Below are 17,767 nucleotides of genomic sequence, written 5' to 3'. Positions count from 1 at the left end.
CACACCATACACCTTCTTAACACTGTCAACCTGTGCAGTAGCTTTTGAGTGTCCTATGGATATGAACCCCAAGATCTCTCTGATTCTCCACACTGCCAGGAGTCTTACCATTAATATTATATTCTGTCTTCAAATTTGACCTACAGAAATGAATCACTCCACACTTAGCTGATCTGAACTCCATCTGCCACTGCTCAGCCCAGTTCTGCATCCTATCGATGTCTCGCTGTAACCTCTGACAACCCTCCAGACTATCTGCAGCTCCCTCAATTTTTGTATCATCAGCAAACTTATTAGCCCACCCTTCTACTTCCTCATCTGAGTCATTTATAATAAAATCCAAAAGAGGAGACAAGTATTCTTGGACAGGTATATGGATGAGAGGGGTTTGGAGGGATATGGCCCTGGTGCAGGTCAATGGGACTAGGCAGAAAAATGGTTCGGCACAGCCAAGAAGGGCCAAAAGGCCTGTTTCTGTGCTGTAATGTTCTATGGTTCTATGGAGGGGTCCCAGAACAGGTCACTGCAGAACATCACTGGTCATCTTCCTCCAGGCAGAATGCAAACCATCCATGACCACCGTTTGCCTTGTGTGGTCAGGCTAATTCTGGCTCCACAAAACAAGGTCTCCTTGGATCCCATGCCGCATTGCTTTCTGAGGAACCTTATCAAATGGCTTATTGAATTCCATATACACTACATCCACTGTTCTACCTTCAGTGTATTTTGTTACTTCTTCGAAGAATTCATAAGGTTCATAAGGCATGACCTGCCATTGGCAAAGCCATACTGACTATCCCGAATCAGATTATGCGTCTCCAAATGGTCAATAATTTCCTGGGTTATCTCTACTCCTTTTTATAAACAAGGGAACAACATTTGCAACCTTCCAATCCTCTAGTACTTCTCCTGTCTCTATTGATGATGCAGAGATCATTGCCAGATGCTCGGCATCTCCTCTCTCACTTCCCACAGTAACCTGGTGTATATCTTGTCTGGTCCCGGCGACTTATCTAACTTAATACCTTTCAAAAGCTTCAGCACATCTTCTTTAATGTCTATGCATTGAAGCATTTCAGTCTGCTTTAAGTCATCCCCACAATTGCCAAGGTTCATTTCACTGGTGAATACTGAAGCAAAGTATTCATTAAGTACCGCCACTAACTGCTTTGGCTCCACGCACATGTTTCCACTGTCACTCCTGATTGGTGCTAGTCTCACATGGCTCATCCTCTTGCTCTTCACATACTTGTAGAATGCCTTGGGGTTTTCCTTAATCCTGCTCACCAAGGCCTTTTCATGGCCCCTTCTAGTTCTCCTAATTTCATTCTTGACCTCATTCCTGGCAAACTTGTAATTTTCTAGAGCTCTAACAGTATCCAGTTTCTTGAACCTTTCATAAGCTTTTCTTAACTAGATTTTCTACATCCTTTGTACACCATGGTTCTTCAACCCTACCATCCGTTTTCTGACTCAATGGAACATGCCTATGCAGAAAGCCACGTAAATGTTTCCCGAACATTTGCCATATTTCTGCTGTGCATTTCCCTGAGAACATCTGTTCCCAATTTATGCTCCCAAGTTCCTGCCTAATAGCATCATGTTTCCCCCTACCCCAATTAAATGTTTACCCAAATTATCTGTTCCTATTCGTCTCCAGCGCTATGGTAAAGGAGATAGAGTTGTGATCACTACCTCCACAATGCTGTCCCACTGAGAGATCTGACGCCTGACCAGGTTCATTTCCCAATACTAGATCAAATACAGCCTCTGGTTCTGAAGTAGCCATCTTCATTTTGAAATGCCAATCAAGGATACCTCTCTACTTCACAAATTAGACGGTTTCTTTAAGTCTCTACTGCCATTTAGTAAGACCATGACTGATGTGAACTTGATATCAGCTTCAGTTTTTTTTTCTTTATTTCTTATAACCCTTTCTAGCCCAGTACAGCTAGAATGTTCATGGCTTTTGGTACCAAGGGGGTAACTCCATCATCTTGTGCATTTTTTTAAGAAGTTGTATAACTATATCTCAATATTTTGGAACCCAGTGTTTTATTGCAGAAATTTGAATATTCCCAAGATATACTTGCATCTTGGAAACTGTCACTGTAAGGTCTATAAGTTGTACAAAATTGTCGCATGCCATTGCAGAACTATAGCTTTGGTATGGCTAGAAAACTGCATTAAAAAAAAACTACTTCTGTTCAGTTTTTAACTTTACAATAATTGAGCGGTAACATCATCAGAATAATTGCCTTCAAATACGCACAATATTTATGTATAAAGGTGTTCTAATTATTAAAATGTGTATTGGTTGTTCTTCCACAGAGAGAGCCCAGAGAGAATTAATAAGCACTGCTTTATCTGAGTTAGAGTCTTTGACATGCATCAGGTTTAAATACAGATCAAGGGAGGTGACGTATCTTGTGTTTATTGATGGGATAGGGTAAGTATATACAGTAATATAATTCACATTATGAATTCAGATTGACCCATTTTATGACCTATTTGTTTTGATAACATCTTTATCAAATATACAAAGATAATCCCCTCATTCTTTGCTATCTTTAGCATTGAAGTTGACAATATAGTTATTGTGGAAAAATAAATATTTCTGTATTTCAGTATATTTACAGTGTAATTTCCTGCTTGCAACAACAATTTTTTCTGTCACATTTTCTTGATGGCCTAGTAGGAAGTTAAAGAAAATGAATACACTAGTTAAAAATAAAGGGGTGACTAGAAAAATACCAGTAAGGAATAAGTGGTTCGAAGGCAGAAGTGGGAGTGACCAAAATCTTCTTATTCAAAAAGTCAATGTTCCAATCAAATTATTGAACATACAGAAAGAAATACTGGTTATCTTAGCTGGAACATTTGATATTTAAAATAACCTTTTCAATATAAAAGTCTGCAGAAAAACATGAATGAGCAAAAGTAGTGTTGAGACATTATTTTCCCATGGTTGTCATGTTCAAAAAATGCAGCACAAATTTAATCCAGCTAATTACTGGCCAAGTAGTCATCTTAATAATCAGCAAAATGATATAAGGAATCAATGAAAATGATATCATTGCAATTTACCTATTGGTGACCTACTCAATGATGATAAACTGCAGTTTTAGGAAACCTAAAATACAAAATAATGGAAATACTCAGCTGATCAGGCAGCATCTGTGGAAAGGGGAAGATTTAATGTCTCAAATCAACCACTAGGTTAGCAACCCATTTACCACCAATAGTATTCTATTCTTGCACCATGGTGACATACACAAAATGCTTTTCAGTTATTCACCAAGGCTACCTGGACAGCACCTCCCAAATCCACAACTTCTGCAAAAGGAAAAGGACGAGGGTCATAGGATAATGAGGAACGCCACTATCCGTACATTTCCTTCAAATTGTACACCATCTTAACTTGGAAATTATCACTGAGTCTAAATTGTGGAATTTCCTACCAAATAGCATTGTTGTGAGGGCCTTCAGAAGAGTTACGGTATTGTCACAACAGTTATTGCTAATTCCTCAGCTCCTAGACCTAGTTCCATTCCTGATCTCAAACGGTATTTACCAAGTTTGCACATTCTCACTGAAGGCCACATGGGTTTTCTTTGGGTGCTCTGGGTACCAGGAAAATCAGGAGAGAACTTTTCCATCATAGCTTGGTGATTGTTACAATTCTCATGTCTGAGTTAGATTTTTTAATGACAAAAATTAAAGTGGATAATTAAGGAATTTATTAAAGAATTAAACTAAAATTAATTCATATAATTCTCACTTAAATTAATGAGGTCATGGATCTTACAAGGAGTCTGATATAGTGCTGAACCCAAGTGGCATTCTCTTAACATATCTTTGCTGATAGATTCACTCTGGAATACAACAGAGAACAAAACATGTACTGTATGTAAGCCAGCTCTGGTATCCATTCAAATGGTCAATAGAGATAATTCTTGCACTGTCAACAAGAATTGTACAGTGTCTTTCTGATGTATATGATGAATCAGGAGAGTTGATGAAGAAGTAGAGTTACTCTTAATATAGTATATTTATACAAAAGAGTTTTGGTAAGAAACTTACTTTTAAATGTGTTTTTCTAGATGCTGGTCATATGTAGGGCCAGGAACAAAAACAGCACAAGAAATATCATTACAAATACCCTACTGTATGGATGTTGGTATAATACAACATCAATTAATGCATGCACTTGGTTTTTATCATGAAAGTTCTCGATCTGATCGTGATGACTATGTGGAAGTAAAAATGGAGAATGTTGAAAAAGGTAACGAAATTAAAATGTTGACAGTATTTTACAGTTAACAATATGCAGTAACAGAGCTGTAACACATTGAGCTTATGTTTATTAAATGTACAAAGGGCAAGTTTTGCAGCCTTTCAAAGTTCCAATTAACTTTGCACATTGCAATTCCCATCCAAGTTAATCACACCAATGAGAATTGATCAGAGATGGGAAGGGAAAGAGCTGGAGTTATGCATGTTATCTGTTTCTAAAATGCTACAGACCACTTAAAACAATATAGTAGTTGATCCCATCAAGGCCAAAATTGGTTAACTTTACATGACTGCAATTTTGAAATGTTTATTTGCCGATGTTGGATGGGGAAAGTAAGAAGATTGTAAAATCCAAATAAAATTTGAAGCTAAAAATCTGTAGGGAAACAAATGAAGTGATATAGCAAAACTGGAGTAAACAAAAAGCAGCACCTTGGAAAAAAAATAAATGTTTCAGTTGAAGTCCTTTCTCTTGCTAAGAGAAGTTGATGACCTGCTTAATGTTTCCAATATTTAGTTTTATTTTCCATCATCAGTAATTTATTGATTTTCAGTATCAGAAGAGAGATGCTTTATCAGATGTGTTGCCTTTCAGAAAATATCTATCCTCAAGTGGATGAAAAGTTTCCTGACACTGTTTCAAGGAAGATTACTTGGATATCTTTTGTGTTCTGGCCAGTTTTCATTCCTCAACCAGTAAATTACCTAGTTGTCATTACATTGCTGTTTGTGACACAAATGTGTAAATTAATTAATGCATTACCTACATTACATTGGTGAAACAATTCAAAAGTATTTCCTTGGCTGTAAGGTGCTTTGGGCTATCCTGAAGTCGTATGTAGTATGTAAGGACTGTCTGTTAATAACCTATTATTGTATGCGATTAATCCAAAAGTAAACGTTTATAATATGTTAAACTCAGAACCACCAGAGTTTATAAAAACGGTTGTAGGTTAGCACACTGCCAGTGACCCCCAGATTCTCCCAGTATTAAGCTCAGTCCCCAGACAGCCTTGGATGTTGTCCTTGCAGTCTTAGAACACGTAGAACATTACAGCACAGGAGCAGGCTGTTCGGCCCAGAATGTTGTGCCGAACCAGCTAGAAAGCAAATCAAAAACACCCAAACACTAATCCCTCCTACCTGCATAATGTCTATATTCCTCCGTTTTTCTTACATTGTTGTGCCTATCTAAACGCCTCTTAAAAAAACTTGTAATATATTTGCCTCTACCACCATACCAGGCAGTGCATTCCAGATATCCGCCACTCTGAATAAAAAAGCTTACCTTTCACATCCCCTTTGAACCTGCCCCTTCTCGCCTTCAATTCATGTCTTCTGGTATTAGACATTTCAACCCTGGGAAATAGATACTCGATGTTTACTTGATCTATGGCTCTCATAATTTTACTCCTCTATCAGATTTCCCTTGAGCCTCCGTCGCTCCAGAGAAAACAACCCAAGTTTATCCAGCCTGTCATGATATCTTGTGCCCTCTAAACCAGGCAGCATCCGGGTAAACATCTTCCGCACCCTCTCCAAAGCCTTAACATCCGTGCGACTAGAATTTTATGCAATACTCCACATGTGGCCAAACCAAAGTTTTATAAAGTTGCAACATAAACTCTTGACTATTGAACTCAAATGTCTTGACTAGTAAAAGCAAGCATTCTATAAACTGCCTTAATCACTTTGTTGACCTGTGTAGCCACTTTGCTATTGTTACAAAATCCTGTAACTGGATCACTTACCAGCAAAGATAGAGAGGTCCATTGAAGTCTGATGGTACTATTTTTAAAAGTCTGTTTATGAAGGGGCACAAAAATAAGATTAATACAAACATTCAGCTAATATACGTCGTCACTACTCAATCTAAAAGCGCGGGTCTACTAGTAACCATCAATAAGAAACAGCTCGATCGTTTGTCTAGGGGATAATATATTGTACGATGGAAATATAAAAGTCACTCAGTTCCTGCAGGCTTCAGCCTTTTGGGGATCGCTGGGTTTTCACTTGTAGGAGAAAGAGAGATTGGTGAGAAAAGAAACTTGCCCGGGTCTTTTATGAAGCGAATCCGTTGAATCAGGGGAGCAGGCTTCCCCGTTGTTAGCTAAAAGCTGGTTTCTGTGGTTCCAGTCACCGATTCCAGCAATGGAATCGAACGCACGTGACTTCCTTCAAATGGCTTCCTGCTACTACGGGATCATTAGCGTTTCTTCTGGTGCGTCTAAAGGGGTTGTTCCCCCAGACCCTCTTTTATACTTCCTCATGGGGTCGCAGGTGTCAATCAGGTTGGGATGATGCAATCTCTCTCTCAACCAGCCCACTTTGCCCGAGGGCTTGTACGTAGCATAGTCCCCAATCCACAAACGTGGTCTCCAGGAGACAATGGTCAATGTCGCATTATTTTGCATCGCGGTGGAACGAGATATTCAGCACGTCTCCCTCTCCCATTTCCTGGGTCTACTGACCCCCCCCCCCTCAACTAGTGCTCTTGCGATTCTCACAAAGGAGGGGGCTGCGGACATAACACTATGAACTTGGATCCTAAATTTTCTCTGCTTGATAATACTGTTAAGGATCTTGCCCTAAACTGCATCTGTTATTTCTCTGCCCATTTCTGCAACTAATCTGTATTGTGCTGAATTGTTTGCCAGCCTTCTACGTTATCTCTACATCTCCACCAATCTTGGTATCATCTGCAAACTTACTAACTCATCCATCTACATTTTCATCCAGGTCATTTATGTACATCGCAAACAGCGGCGGTCCCAGCACAGGTGCCTGCAGGACAACATTAATTATAGACCTTCAGCTCAAATAAGTGCCTTCAACCACTTCCCTTTGTCTTCTGTGTGCAAGTCAGTCGGAATCCTAACAGCAAATTTGCCATGGTCCCCATGAGTTTCAATCTTCTGGATTAGCCTCTCATGAGGGACTTTGGCAGACACCTTACCAAAATCCATGTAAACAACATCCACTGCCCTACCCTCATCAATCTCGTCACCTTGTCAAAAACTTAATCAGTTGGTAGGGCACATCCTGCTATGCACAAAGCCATACTGGCTCTCCCTAATTAGACCACAGTTTTCCAAATGCTCATATATCCTATCTCTTTCTCCAGCAATTTCCCTACAACTGATGTCAGAGTCATTGGTCTGTTGTTCCCAGGATTTTCCTTTGTTCACCCCTTAAATAGAGATACAACATTAGCCACTTGCCAGTTCTCTGGATCCTCACCTGTGCTAAGACAGGACATGAAGATACTGATCAAGGTTCCAGCAGTCTCATTTCTTGCCTCCTTCATATTACCTTGGGTAAATTCCATCATGTGCTGGGAGCTTATCCAGCTTAATACTCATTAGGAGGCCCAACACTCCTTGACCTCTTAAAGCTCTAATGCACAGCAGCTGAACCTTCATGTCCTTTTCCTTGGTAAATACTGAAGCAAAATACTTATTAAGTACCTCACTCACATTCTCTGCATCCAAGCAAATGTTCCCTTCTTTATCCTTGAGTGGTCCTACTCTCTCCTTAGTTAACCTCTTGCTCTTGATGTATTAATAGAGTGTGTTGAGATTCTCTTTAATCCTACTTGCCAAGGATTTTTCATAGCCCCTCCAGGCTTTCCTAATTACCTCATTTAGTTCTTTTCTGGCTTCTTTATAGTCCTCGTGCTCTGTTCAATTCTAGCTTTTGAAGCTTTACTTTTCCTTTTTTTGACTAAATTTATCACCTCTCTGGACATCCAAGGTTATCTAATCTTTTCATCCCCATCCTTCTAACTGGAATATTCCTCTCATCTACTTTGTGCAATTGATTTTCAAACACCTACCACATATCTGATGTGGACTTGCCAGGAAAAAAAAGTGTTCCCAATTAACTCTTCTTATTTCCTGCCTAATGCCCTTGTAATTTGCCCTACTGCAATTTAAAACACTTCCTTGAAGACCATACCTATCCTTATATATAGCTATCATGAAAGGTAAAGTATTGTGGTCACTTTTCCATAACTGCTCACCCACTGAAAGGTCAGTCACCTGGCCAGGCTCATAACCGAATACCAAGTCCAGTACAGCTCCTTCTCTTGTTGGACCATCCACATATTGATTTAATAAACCCTCATGAATACACTGAATAAATTCTGCCTCATCTAAACCCTTTGCACTAAGAAGGTACCAGTTTATATTAGGGAAGTTGAAATCCCCCCATGATAACAATGGTATTATTTTTACCCAATTATTTAATCTGTTTCTCAGTGTCATGGTGGCTTTTGAGGGAAAACTTCAAAAATCTGGTACATTATAGTTATAGGCAACAACACCATAGTTATTATAGTTATAGGCAACATATAACCTATAGTTATAGGCAACAACACCATAGTTCCATGTACTGATTCATGCTCAAAGTTCATCACTTTACCCATGATACTCCTAGCATTAAAGTTTTTTTTTAAATAGCCCTTAACTCCAAGTGAAGTCATCGGGCTGCCTTTGTGATGGCGTTTTTTTTAAGCAGGCCTTATTTTTACGAGGCCAAGTTGCTAGTTCGACGCTCAACCCAGCATGGATGGAAAGTGTGCAAGGGGGCCGGCTGGATTCAAACTCGGGAGCCTTTTTACTGAAGTTCCGCCCTGATGCCACTACGCCACCAGCCAGCTTAGCATTACAGTACATGCTTCAAATTCTCCAACCCTTGATACCTGTTATTTTGATTTTTGCCTTTAGATACTTTCCCTGAATCTACCTTCCTGTCTGATCCTTCACTTACTGACCTGGTGCTCCAGTTCCCACCCCCCTACAAAACTGTTTAAACTCTCTCATTACCAAATTACCAAATCTTATGGCCAGGATATTGGTTCTCCTCCAGTTCAGGTCACCCCTTCAACAGAAAGGATTCCAATGATTCAAGAACTTGAAACCCTGTCCCCTGCACCATCTCCTCAGCCACTCATTCATCTGTGCTATAGAAACATAGGAAATAGGTGCAGGAGCAGGCCATTTGGCCCTTCGAGCTGCACTGCCATTCAGTAAGATCATAGTTGATCATCCAACTCAGAACCCTGTATCTGCTTTCTCTCCATATCCCTGATCCCTTTAGCCACAAGGGCCATATCTAACTCCCTCTTAAATATAGCCAATGAACTGGCCTCAACTGTTTCCTGTGGCAGAGAATTCCACAGATTCACCACTCTGTGAAGTTTTTCCTCATCTCGGTCCTAAAAGGCTTCACCTTTATCCTTAAAATGTGACCCCTTGCTCTGGACTTCCCCAACATTGGAAGCAATCTTCCTGTATCTAGCCTGTCCAATCCCTTTAGAATTTTATACGTTTCAGTAAGATCCCCCCCCCCAATCTTTTAAATTCCAGCGAGTATAAGCCTAGTCGATCCAGTCTTTCTTCATATGAAAGTCCTGCCATCCCAGGAATCAATCTGGTGAACCTTCTTTGTACTCCGTCCATGGTAAAAATGTCTTTCCTCAGATTAGGGGACCAAAACTGTACACAATACTCCAGATGTGCTCTCACCAAGGCCTTGTACAACTGCAGTAGAGCCTCCCTGCTCCTGTACTCGAATCCTCTTGCTAGGAATGCCAACATACCATTTGCCTTTTTCACTGCTTGCTGTACCTGCATGCCCACTTTCAATGACTGGTGTACAATGACACCCAGGTCTCGTTGCACCTCCCCTTTTCCTAATCAGCCACCATTCAGGTAATAATCTGTTTTCCTGTTCTTGCAACCAAAGTGGATAACCTCACATTTATCCACATTAAATTGCATCTGCCATGAATTTGCCCACTCACCTAACCTATCCAAGTCACCCTGCATCCTCCTCACCTGCGCTTGCCTGTGGCACCAGGAGAAATTGGAGATTACTAATTTGAAGGTCCCTCTCTTCTGCTTCTTTCCTAATTCTATATACTTGCTATGTAGAACCTCTTTCTCTTTTCCGCTATGTCAGTGTTGCCAATATACACCACAGCGTCTAGTTGTTCACTCTGTCCCTTGAGAATATCCTGCAGCTGATGCAATACGTCCTGGACTCTACCATCCTGGTGTCTCTTACAGCTACAGAATCTCCTATCTGCCCCTCACACCCCCACTATCGAGACTTTACCCTTCCTTGCTGAGCCTCAGAACCGGCCATGGTGCCACTAGCCTAGCTGCTGCTGCTATGTCCTTGATGGGTCATTCTCCCCTCAGCAATATCCAAGAGGTACTGTATACTTGTTGCTGAGGGAAATGGTCACAGGTGAACCCAGCATTGACTGCTTACCCCCTTATATCTGGTGGTCACCCATCTACTGCCTTAAGTACTGACTGTACTCTAGATGTGACCACCTCTTTAAACATCTCATCAGCCTCCCAGATGACCATAAGTACATCTAGTTCCTTGTCCTGGTCAGTCAGAAGCTGAAATTGGGTGCACTTCCTCCAGATGTAAACATCAGGGAAACTGTCAGGTATCCTGAATTTCCACATCTGGCAGGAGGAGCATTTCATCCTGACTACTCTCTTTTTTTAAAAAAAAGGCTTCCATCTTATGTGTGCCTCTGCCTGTTAAGCCAAAGCCTTACCACATACTCCGACAATGGCCGGATTATTAAATCTTATAGATCATAGTGTAACATCATCTAACTAGAGAACACATATTTTTCAATGTACTCTTCTACCATCTAATAAGTAATGAGATTATTAAAATTATATGAATAAAATTAGATAAAAAAGCCATGTATAACTAATTTCTTACTGTGATTGTGATAATGGCCTCAGTAATTTCAGTATATAATATTTTAATAAAATTATCCAGTAACATTTGGTGTTAAGCATTATGTGCAAAATTCAGTGGAAAAAATAATTTAAATTATTTTTACAGGATCAGAAATTAACTTTAAAGTAAAGAAATCTAATAACTTGGTGACAAAGTATGATTACAATTCAGTTTTGCATTTTGGAAGGTAAGATACCAGTTTAGGTTTCTATTCTCTTTAAATTAGCAATTGTAACATAGCTTTAAATTGTACCAAGTAATAAACTCTATAGATTTATTTATTGAGATACAGAGCAGATTAGGGATACAGAGCGAGCCAAACCGCCCAACAATCCTCAATTTAATTCTTGTCCTAATCATGGGAGAATTTGCAATGACCAATTAACCTAACAGCAGGGTACGTCTTTGAACTGTGCAAGTAAACTGAAGCACCTGAAAGAAACCCACATGGTCACGGGAAGAAAGTACGAACTCCTTACAGAGAGCAACGTAATTTATCCTGGGTAAATTGTTCATGAACAGTTGTACAGCATGAAATATAAGCATGGTAATTTATTTTTTTCAACAACAGAAGCGTCTTTTATATTTATATATATATATATATATATATATATATATATATATATATATTAGAAGAGGGAATAATGAGTAGTATTTCTGAATTTGCTGATGACAAACTTTGAGGTTGTGAGGGGAATACAAAAATATTTAAGGTGGTTTTGAAAATTTGCTGCAGATGTGTTTCATATGCAGTATACAATAGATAAATATGAAATCATCCATTTTAGAGGGGAAATTCATATTAAGCAGTATTATTAAATGACCAGATAGAGATTTTATAAAATCACGATAAAGTGATGAGGGCTTACATAAAGTGAATAGCCACAGTCTTTTCCCCAGGATAGGGTAGTCTAAAACTAGAAGGCATACATTTAAAGATGAAGGATTTTAAAGGGACTTGAGGTGTAGCTTTTTTCATGTAGAAGGTGATGCTTACGTGGAATGAGCTATCACAGGAAATGGTAGAGGAGAGAACCTTTAAAATACATTTTGACAGGTACAAGCTTTGGAGAAATATGTGTCACATGCAGACAAGTAAGGCTCAGGCAATTTGATTAGTATGGATGAGGTGGGTCAAAGAGCCCATTTTTCATGCTATTTCACTCTGATTCTATGGTGATGGATTGGGGATTGTTGGTATACATAAGATGTCTGGATGTCTTTCCCCAGAAATTCACTATTTTGGTTTGCTGTGGTGGCAATAGTGGTGCGATCACTTAAGTTGAGTAAGATGTTCTCCTAAGGGGGTTGTATGTTGGTGGGTCCTCGGGTATTCCTTCCACAACAAACTGAAGTGAACAGCAACACATACAAGATGCTGGTGGAACGCAGCAGGCCAGGCAACATCTATAGGAAGAAGTACAGTGGACATTTCAGGCTGAGACCCTTTGTCAGGACAGTAGCTTGGCATAGAGTGCTGAAGGAACTCAGCAGGTTAGCCACCAACTTTGGAGGGAAGTGCAGGTACAGAAAGCAGTTCAGAAGACTAATTAGGGTATTGGTGTTGGTTGCAAAAGATTTCAAGCATATGAGAACAAATATCTTACTACAACTTTAAAGAAGATGGGTGAGATCACACCTGGACTATTGTCAGCAGCTTGGATCTGATGAATAATTTATTTGCTTTAGATGTAACATAACAAAAGTTTGTTGTACTGATTGCTGGGGTGTGATGTGTGATTGGGTTGACTGAGCCTGTGTTGAACAGAGATCAAAAGAATGGAGTTCTCATTGCAACATATAAAATTCTAATAGTGCTGAACAGACTGGAAACGCAAAGTATGTTTAAAACCACAGGTTATATTACCGAGATACAATAGGACTGAGGTGAGAAATTTCTTTATTCAGGTAATGGTCTTTTTAAGCCCATCACCGCACAGCAGCCTAGAGACTGCGAATGGTAGCTCACCTCTGTCCTGAGCCAGTCTTTTAAGTTATCCCTAGGTGTACCCCATCTTCCTAGTGTATTTTTTCTCTCCTAGGGATGAGGTCTTTGGAGCTTCTGTTGGCATTTCTGTGGCACTGGGTTTTTACAGGATGGGATTGCTAGCCCCATACCCAACCTTCCTTTCCATAAGTGATGATGAACCTGTGGAATTCTCTACCACAAAAGACTATAGAGATCAAGTTGCTGAATATACTTGAGTGTATTTGATATGAAATATTACCATGCTTTTCTCGAAGGTGCTCTCTGATCTGTGTTTTTAAAATTTTTTTTCAGATTTCCAACATCTTCAGTTTTCCAGCTTTCATTTAAAAGTAAAGAGATTCCTAGACATAAAGGGCTGGAAAAGACTTGAGAGCAGTAGAGCTGATATAGAGATCCAATTAATATATTGAATGATAGAGTAGGCTGGAAGGGATAAATGTACTATTATTATTTTTCTGTTTTTAGGATTGGTATAAATAAGCATGTATTTAAGACTGGGGAAGGGTCCCTGGTCAAAATATACTAACGAATCCTAAGTGGAAGTGTCTAGTCAAATTTTATAATTTATGCTTTTTAACTTAGAAATGAAGTTTATTTTATCTGTTATTTCTCAGCCCATATCTGCAATTGATCTGTATCATCCTGTATTCTTTGCCAGTCTTCTACACTAACCACAACTCCACCAATCTTGGCATCATCCACAAATTTGTAGCCCACCCATATACATTATCATCCAGGTCATTTATATACATCTCAAACAGCAGAGGTCCCAGCACAGATCCATGTGGAACTCCACTGAATCCGTACTCTTCGTAGATATCCACAAAACAAGGAGGAAAAAAAGCCTAAAGACTGAATAACATAAACATTAGAACCCCTCCTCCCCCTCCCATGCACAAGCAGATACAAAACCACCAACCCACCATTTACTCCAGCAAAAGCATTAGCCCACCCCCACCACCACCTACCAAGCAATAGGAAGCCCCCAGAAACCATGATCTAGAGTCCATCATAAAACTACTGTCCATCCTAGCATTTCAACTTTTCAACTGGTTCTCTCTTAATAACAAGAGAGAAAGATAAAGCTGCCACAGTGGGGGTGGGGGGGGGGGATGGTGATCAGTAACTTGCCGTTTCAATGTTACAGACTGCAGCTTTGCTTATTTGAGTTACCCTGACTTGCAAATCAGTAAGCTCTCTCTCATTATCGAGAGAGAGGGATATTGATCAAGTGCAGGCTTCTGACAACCGCGTCCTCTATCTCAATGTTTCGATCTCCCTTGGCACTTCAGTTGGTGACATTGAGGAATTGGGTCACCCACAAAGGGGCACATCTTCCAAGCTGCTCCCAAAATGCAGGCCGCTTGGCGAGTTTCAAAGAGTAACAACCTGCTATCTGTGAAGAATGTAGTTTGGGTGCCACTGTCGATCATGGACTCTGACAGGATCCCAGCCACCTTGAAAAAGGGAAAAGAGACGTGAGAAGAGGAAATTTAAACTTCCGCAGATGAACTAGATGAAGTTGTTTCCTAGGTCCATAAAAACTTCTGGCATCATCTTTAGCTGATCTCAATTGTGAAGACAAACCTGAGATCATTATAAAAGATTAAGGAAGAAATAAGTTCTTAGTAAAATCTCTGGAAGCATTTCTCTGGCGAACAGTTACTTGGTGCTAATAAACAAGATGTGGTGCACTGCTCCTGCTATGTGCCGAGCTTCTGTGTGTTTAATGTGAATTGAGGATCATAAACTAGGGATTCCCACCAGTCCTTGAGGATGTTATACCTTTTCAGGGAGCCTTTGAGAATATCTTTGAATTGTGTCTGCCTGATAATCATTTGCTATGGAAGACCTCAGGGTAGGGCTTCTACTTAAGGTGTCTACTCTTGGGTGTGTAACAGATATAGTCCACCCATCAGAGGTGACTGGGTGGAACTATAGGGACTGAGAGAGGGTGCTGAAGTTGATTTGCTTATAATTTAAGTGAATTTGGGAGGATTTTGCAGTCATCATCAAAATTTTGTGGGGCCTGCAGTAGGTAGTCTTGAGTTAGAAGTTTTCAGGAATATGAATATCAAAACTGCTCAGTAGACCCTGTGCAATTTGTGGTATTGATCTTCAAGCACATTTCCTCAGATGGCTAACAGTTGTATTGACATACTGAAAGTGATGGTAAAATTGAATGCTGCCTTCTGAGATGTGAGGAACCAGTCCATACTTTCCTGGGTTTTGTTAAGGATGTGAAATGTCAGAGGGGTTATTGTATGGGGGAAGCAGGGTGATGGAAAGCATTTTAATTCTCTCATAGACTTCAGTAAATGTGTTGGCAGTTATTTAGAGATTGGCATATGTATGCTGCATTAGTAAACACTGTGTGCTAAAGCGCACAATTGCTTATGATGTTAATTCTGGATTGGGAGATGTTATAGGCAGAATTATTTTCCATGTATTCTGTTGCTTGATTTCAGCAAGAAGTTGAGCTCGTTTGAGACAAATATAAAGTTTGTTAGAGTGAGTTGAGGTAATACCGCAACAATAAGAAAAATAGTCAAGGTACCAAGCCATGTACTGTCTGCTGTGGCTATTAATAGTCCAACAAGTATAAACTGTTAACTCTTGCATATTAGTTGTTTCCTCTCATGGTAACAGTACACTCCCCACTGAAGAATAGTGGTCAGCTTTTGGGTAGTAACGGTCTTCTGTGTGGCACCTCTACAAAATAGCAATATGTTCTCAGTTCCCACCTCTTTCGTCTTAAGGTATGCAAGTCTGCTTCCATGTGACAAGCAATATAAGACTCCATTGAAGAACAAAAGTTCTGATTTCTTTGGTATGACTTAATGGTAACAATAGTTTTTCCATCAGTTGCTATTTCATGGGTGTACTAATACAGGCTACCATAAGGAACTCTGTACTTCTAAACCGGAAATGTTTGGATGTTATGATGTCCACTTGGATCCATGTAAAGTCCTGTAAGAGTTTGAAGATGATTTCCCCATTCTTCTTAACACCGTTCATGTGTTAAGCAGGCTCAGTAATGTACCAAGCATTTTCATATACACTCGCCATAGCTTTTCTGATTTGTATCCTCTTGTGATCCTAATCCCATGTCATCTAGACAAAACTGAGGTGAAGTTTCTTTCTGCAGAATTGACACATTAGCTTTATAATTGATCAGGTCTTAACTGTAGGCCACTTTGTACTAGGTGTCCCACTACAAGAGATGAATGACTGTAATCTAGCCTGTTTCATCAAAATGATGTGTATATTTGAATGTGATGGTATCTGGAAGAATGCAGAAGTGTTTTCCTCTTTGTGTGTGTCAAGCCAATCTTGAGTTTCTAGAAAGTATTGGGACCTAGAGGCAAAAGAAAATAAAATTTAAAAGTAAGAGCAAGAATTCACTGATAGACTGGATGGAAACTACTGCCTGAGGGCTGCTTCTGCCCGGAACTTTTGGGCAGACTCCACAGTGTCACAGCGGCGGTCTAGGATCAGCATTGGACTCTGCGGTAAGATGCCGAACTTTAAATAACTTGAGACTGGTTCATGGAAAAGAGCACTGTTGCCACTGCATTTCGATTAACTCCACCACGGGGATCATTGTGAGCAGACACTTCTTGGAAATGGCGCGAGGCTTAAGAAGAGCTTACAAACCTTCGAGAGAGTTCACCCGGTTTGAAACCATAATGGTCAGAGGCCAAAACGGTCCATTAGAGAAACTGAGGTGCAGGTTCGAATTCATCTACAAAGTCTGAGAGGCAGCCAGTTTTTCACCTTAACCTTATGACTAACGACAACTTAACCTTATGACTAACGTTGTACCTTATGACTTGTGACTGATTACTTATGACAAATGACTACTGACTAACGGAACTATCAAAAGCACTTATGGGGAGAAAAAAGGAAAAGTTGTTTGGTCATTAAGTGGATTCTGGTTAAAACCTTCAGGTAGGCGCATTTGCTCCCTTTCAAATGAGGATGCTGCACATGTTCAAAAAAGAACAAGAACTCTGACGACACTGGAAAAAACTGGTTAACAGTGAAAATACTGCTTGATAAAAACTCTGACCGGGAAACTGGAGGACCAGGAAACAGAAATCTGGGAGCTTTGAGCTGGAACAGCAGGAGCAATAACCTGGAATCCTGAAAAAGGAAGAAAATCAAGTTAAGAAAAAACAACATCAAAGCATCACTAAAAAGTTGTACTTACCCTTTCACCTGTGAACAGCCTGCAGAGGAAATCAAACATGGCTGATCAAGCTATTGGGAAATCAGTTGAGCAACTCAAGCTAGCATGAAGGACAGCAAAAAGATTATTTTTTCATCTGGCCAACAGTATTACCAAGACCTATGAAGACATGTCTGAAGAGGAGCTCAGAGCCAGTTTCAATAAACTCATAATAGAAGCGAGAAAGTCATGGAAGCCAATAATGATGTGGTGACCGGACTCACTGCAGAACAGGAGGCGGAGCTGAACGCAGGAAGTTGCTGTGTTAATCGAACAGCAAAAAGCCGACCTGGCAAAGACGGCAAATGACTGTGAGTTGAAACTAAAGGAGGTCAGAAGCCTAATCCAGGAGTCTCTTTGGACCAACTTTGGAAATGTTGAATTGCAGCACTACAAGCAGCAGAGGATGAATGTGAAAACATCGCTGCTGTACAACCCGATGGCAACCAGGAGGCGTATGAGTTTATGCTTAACCA

At 40.0% G+C, this 17,767-nt stretch overlaps 1 protein-coding gene across 10 annotated transcripts in view; it reads left to right on the top strand.

Annotated features, from left to right (window-relative positions):
- The window catches only part of LOC132397109 (low choriolytic enzyme-like), a 95,933-nt gene that overhangs the window by 29,426 nt on the left and 48,740 nt on the right, over positions 1 to 17,767 (top strand). For all 10 annotated transcript variants that reach the window (XM_059975415.1, XM_059975420.1, XM_059975413.1 and 7 more), the window contains 3 exons: positions 2,332 to 2,449; positions 4,104 to 4,285; positions 11,176 to 11,257. In XM_059975415.1, the coding sequence (XP_059831398.1) occupies positions 2,332 to 2,449; positions 4,104 to 4,285; positions 11,176 to 11,257 (382 nt within the window). The remainder of the gene's footprint in view (positions 1 to 2,331; positions 2,450 to 4,103; positions 4,286 to 11,175; positions 11,258 to 17,767) is intronic.

This window comes from Hypanus sabinus, chromosome 7, assembly GCF_030144855.1.
Source record: "Hypanus sabinus isolate sHypSab1 chromosome 7, sHypSab1.hap1, whole genome shotgun sequence".
NCBI classification, from domain to species: Eukaryota; Metazoa; Chordata; class Chondrichthyes; order Myliobatiformes; family Dasyatidae; genus Hypanus; species Hypanus sabinus.
The sequence above is the reverse complement of the archived record's forward strand: the minus strand, read 5'-3'. Positions and strand labels throughout refer to the sequence as shown.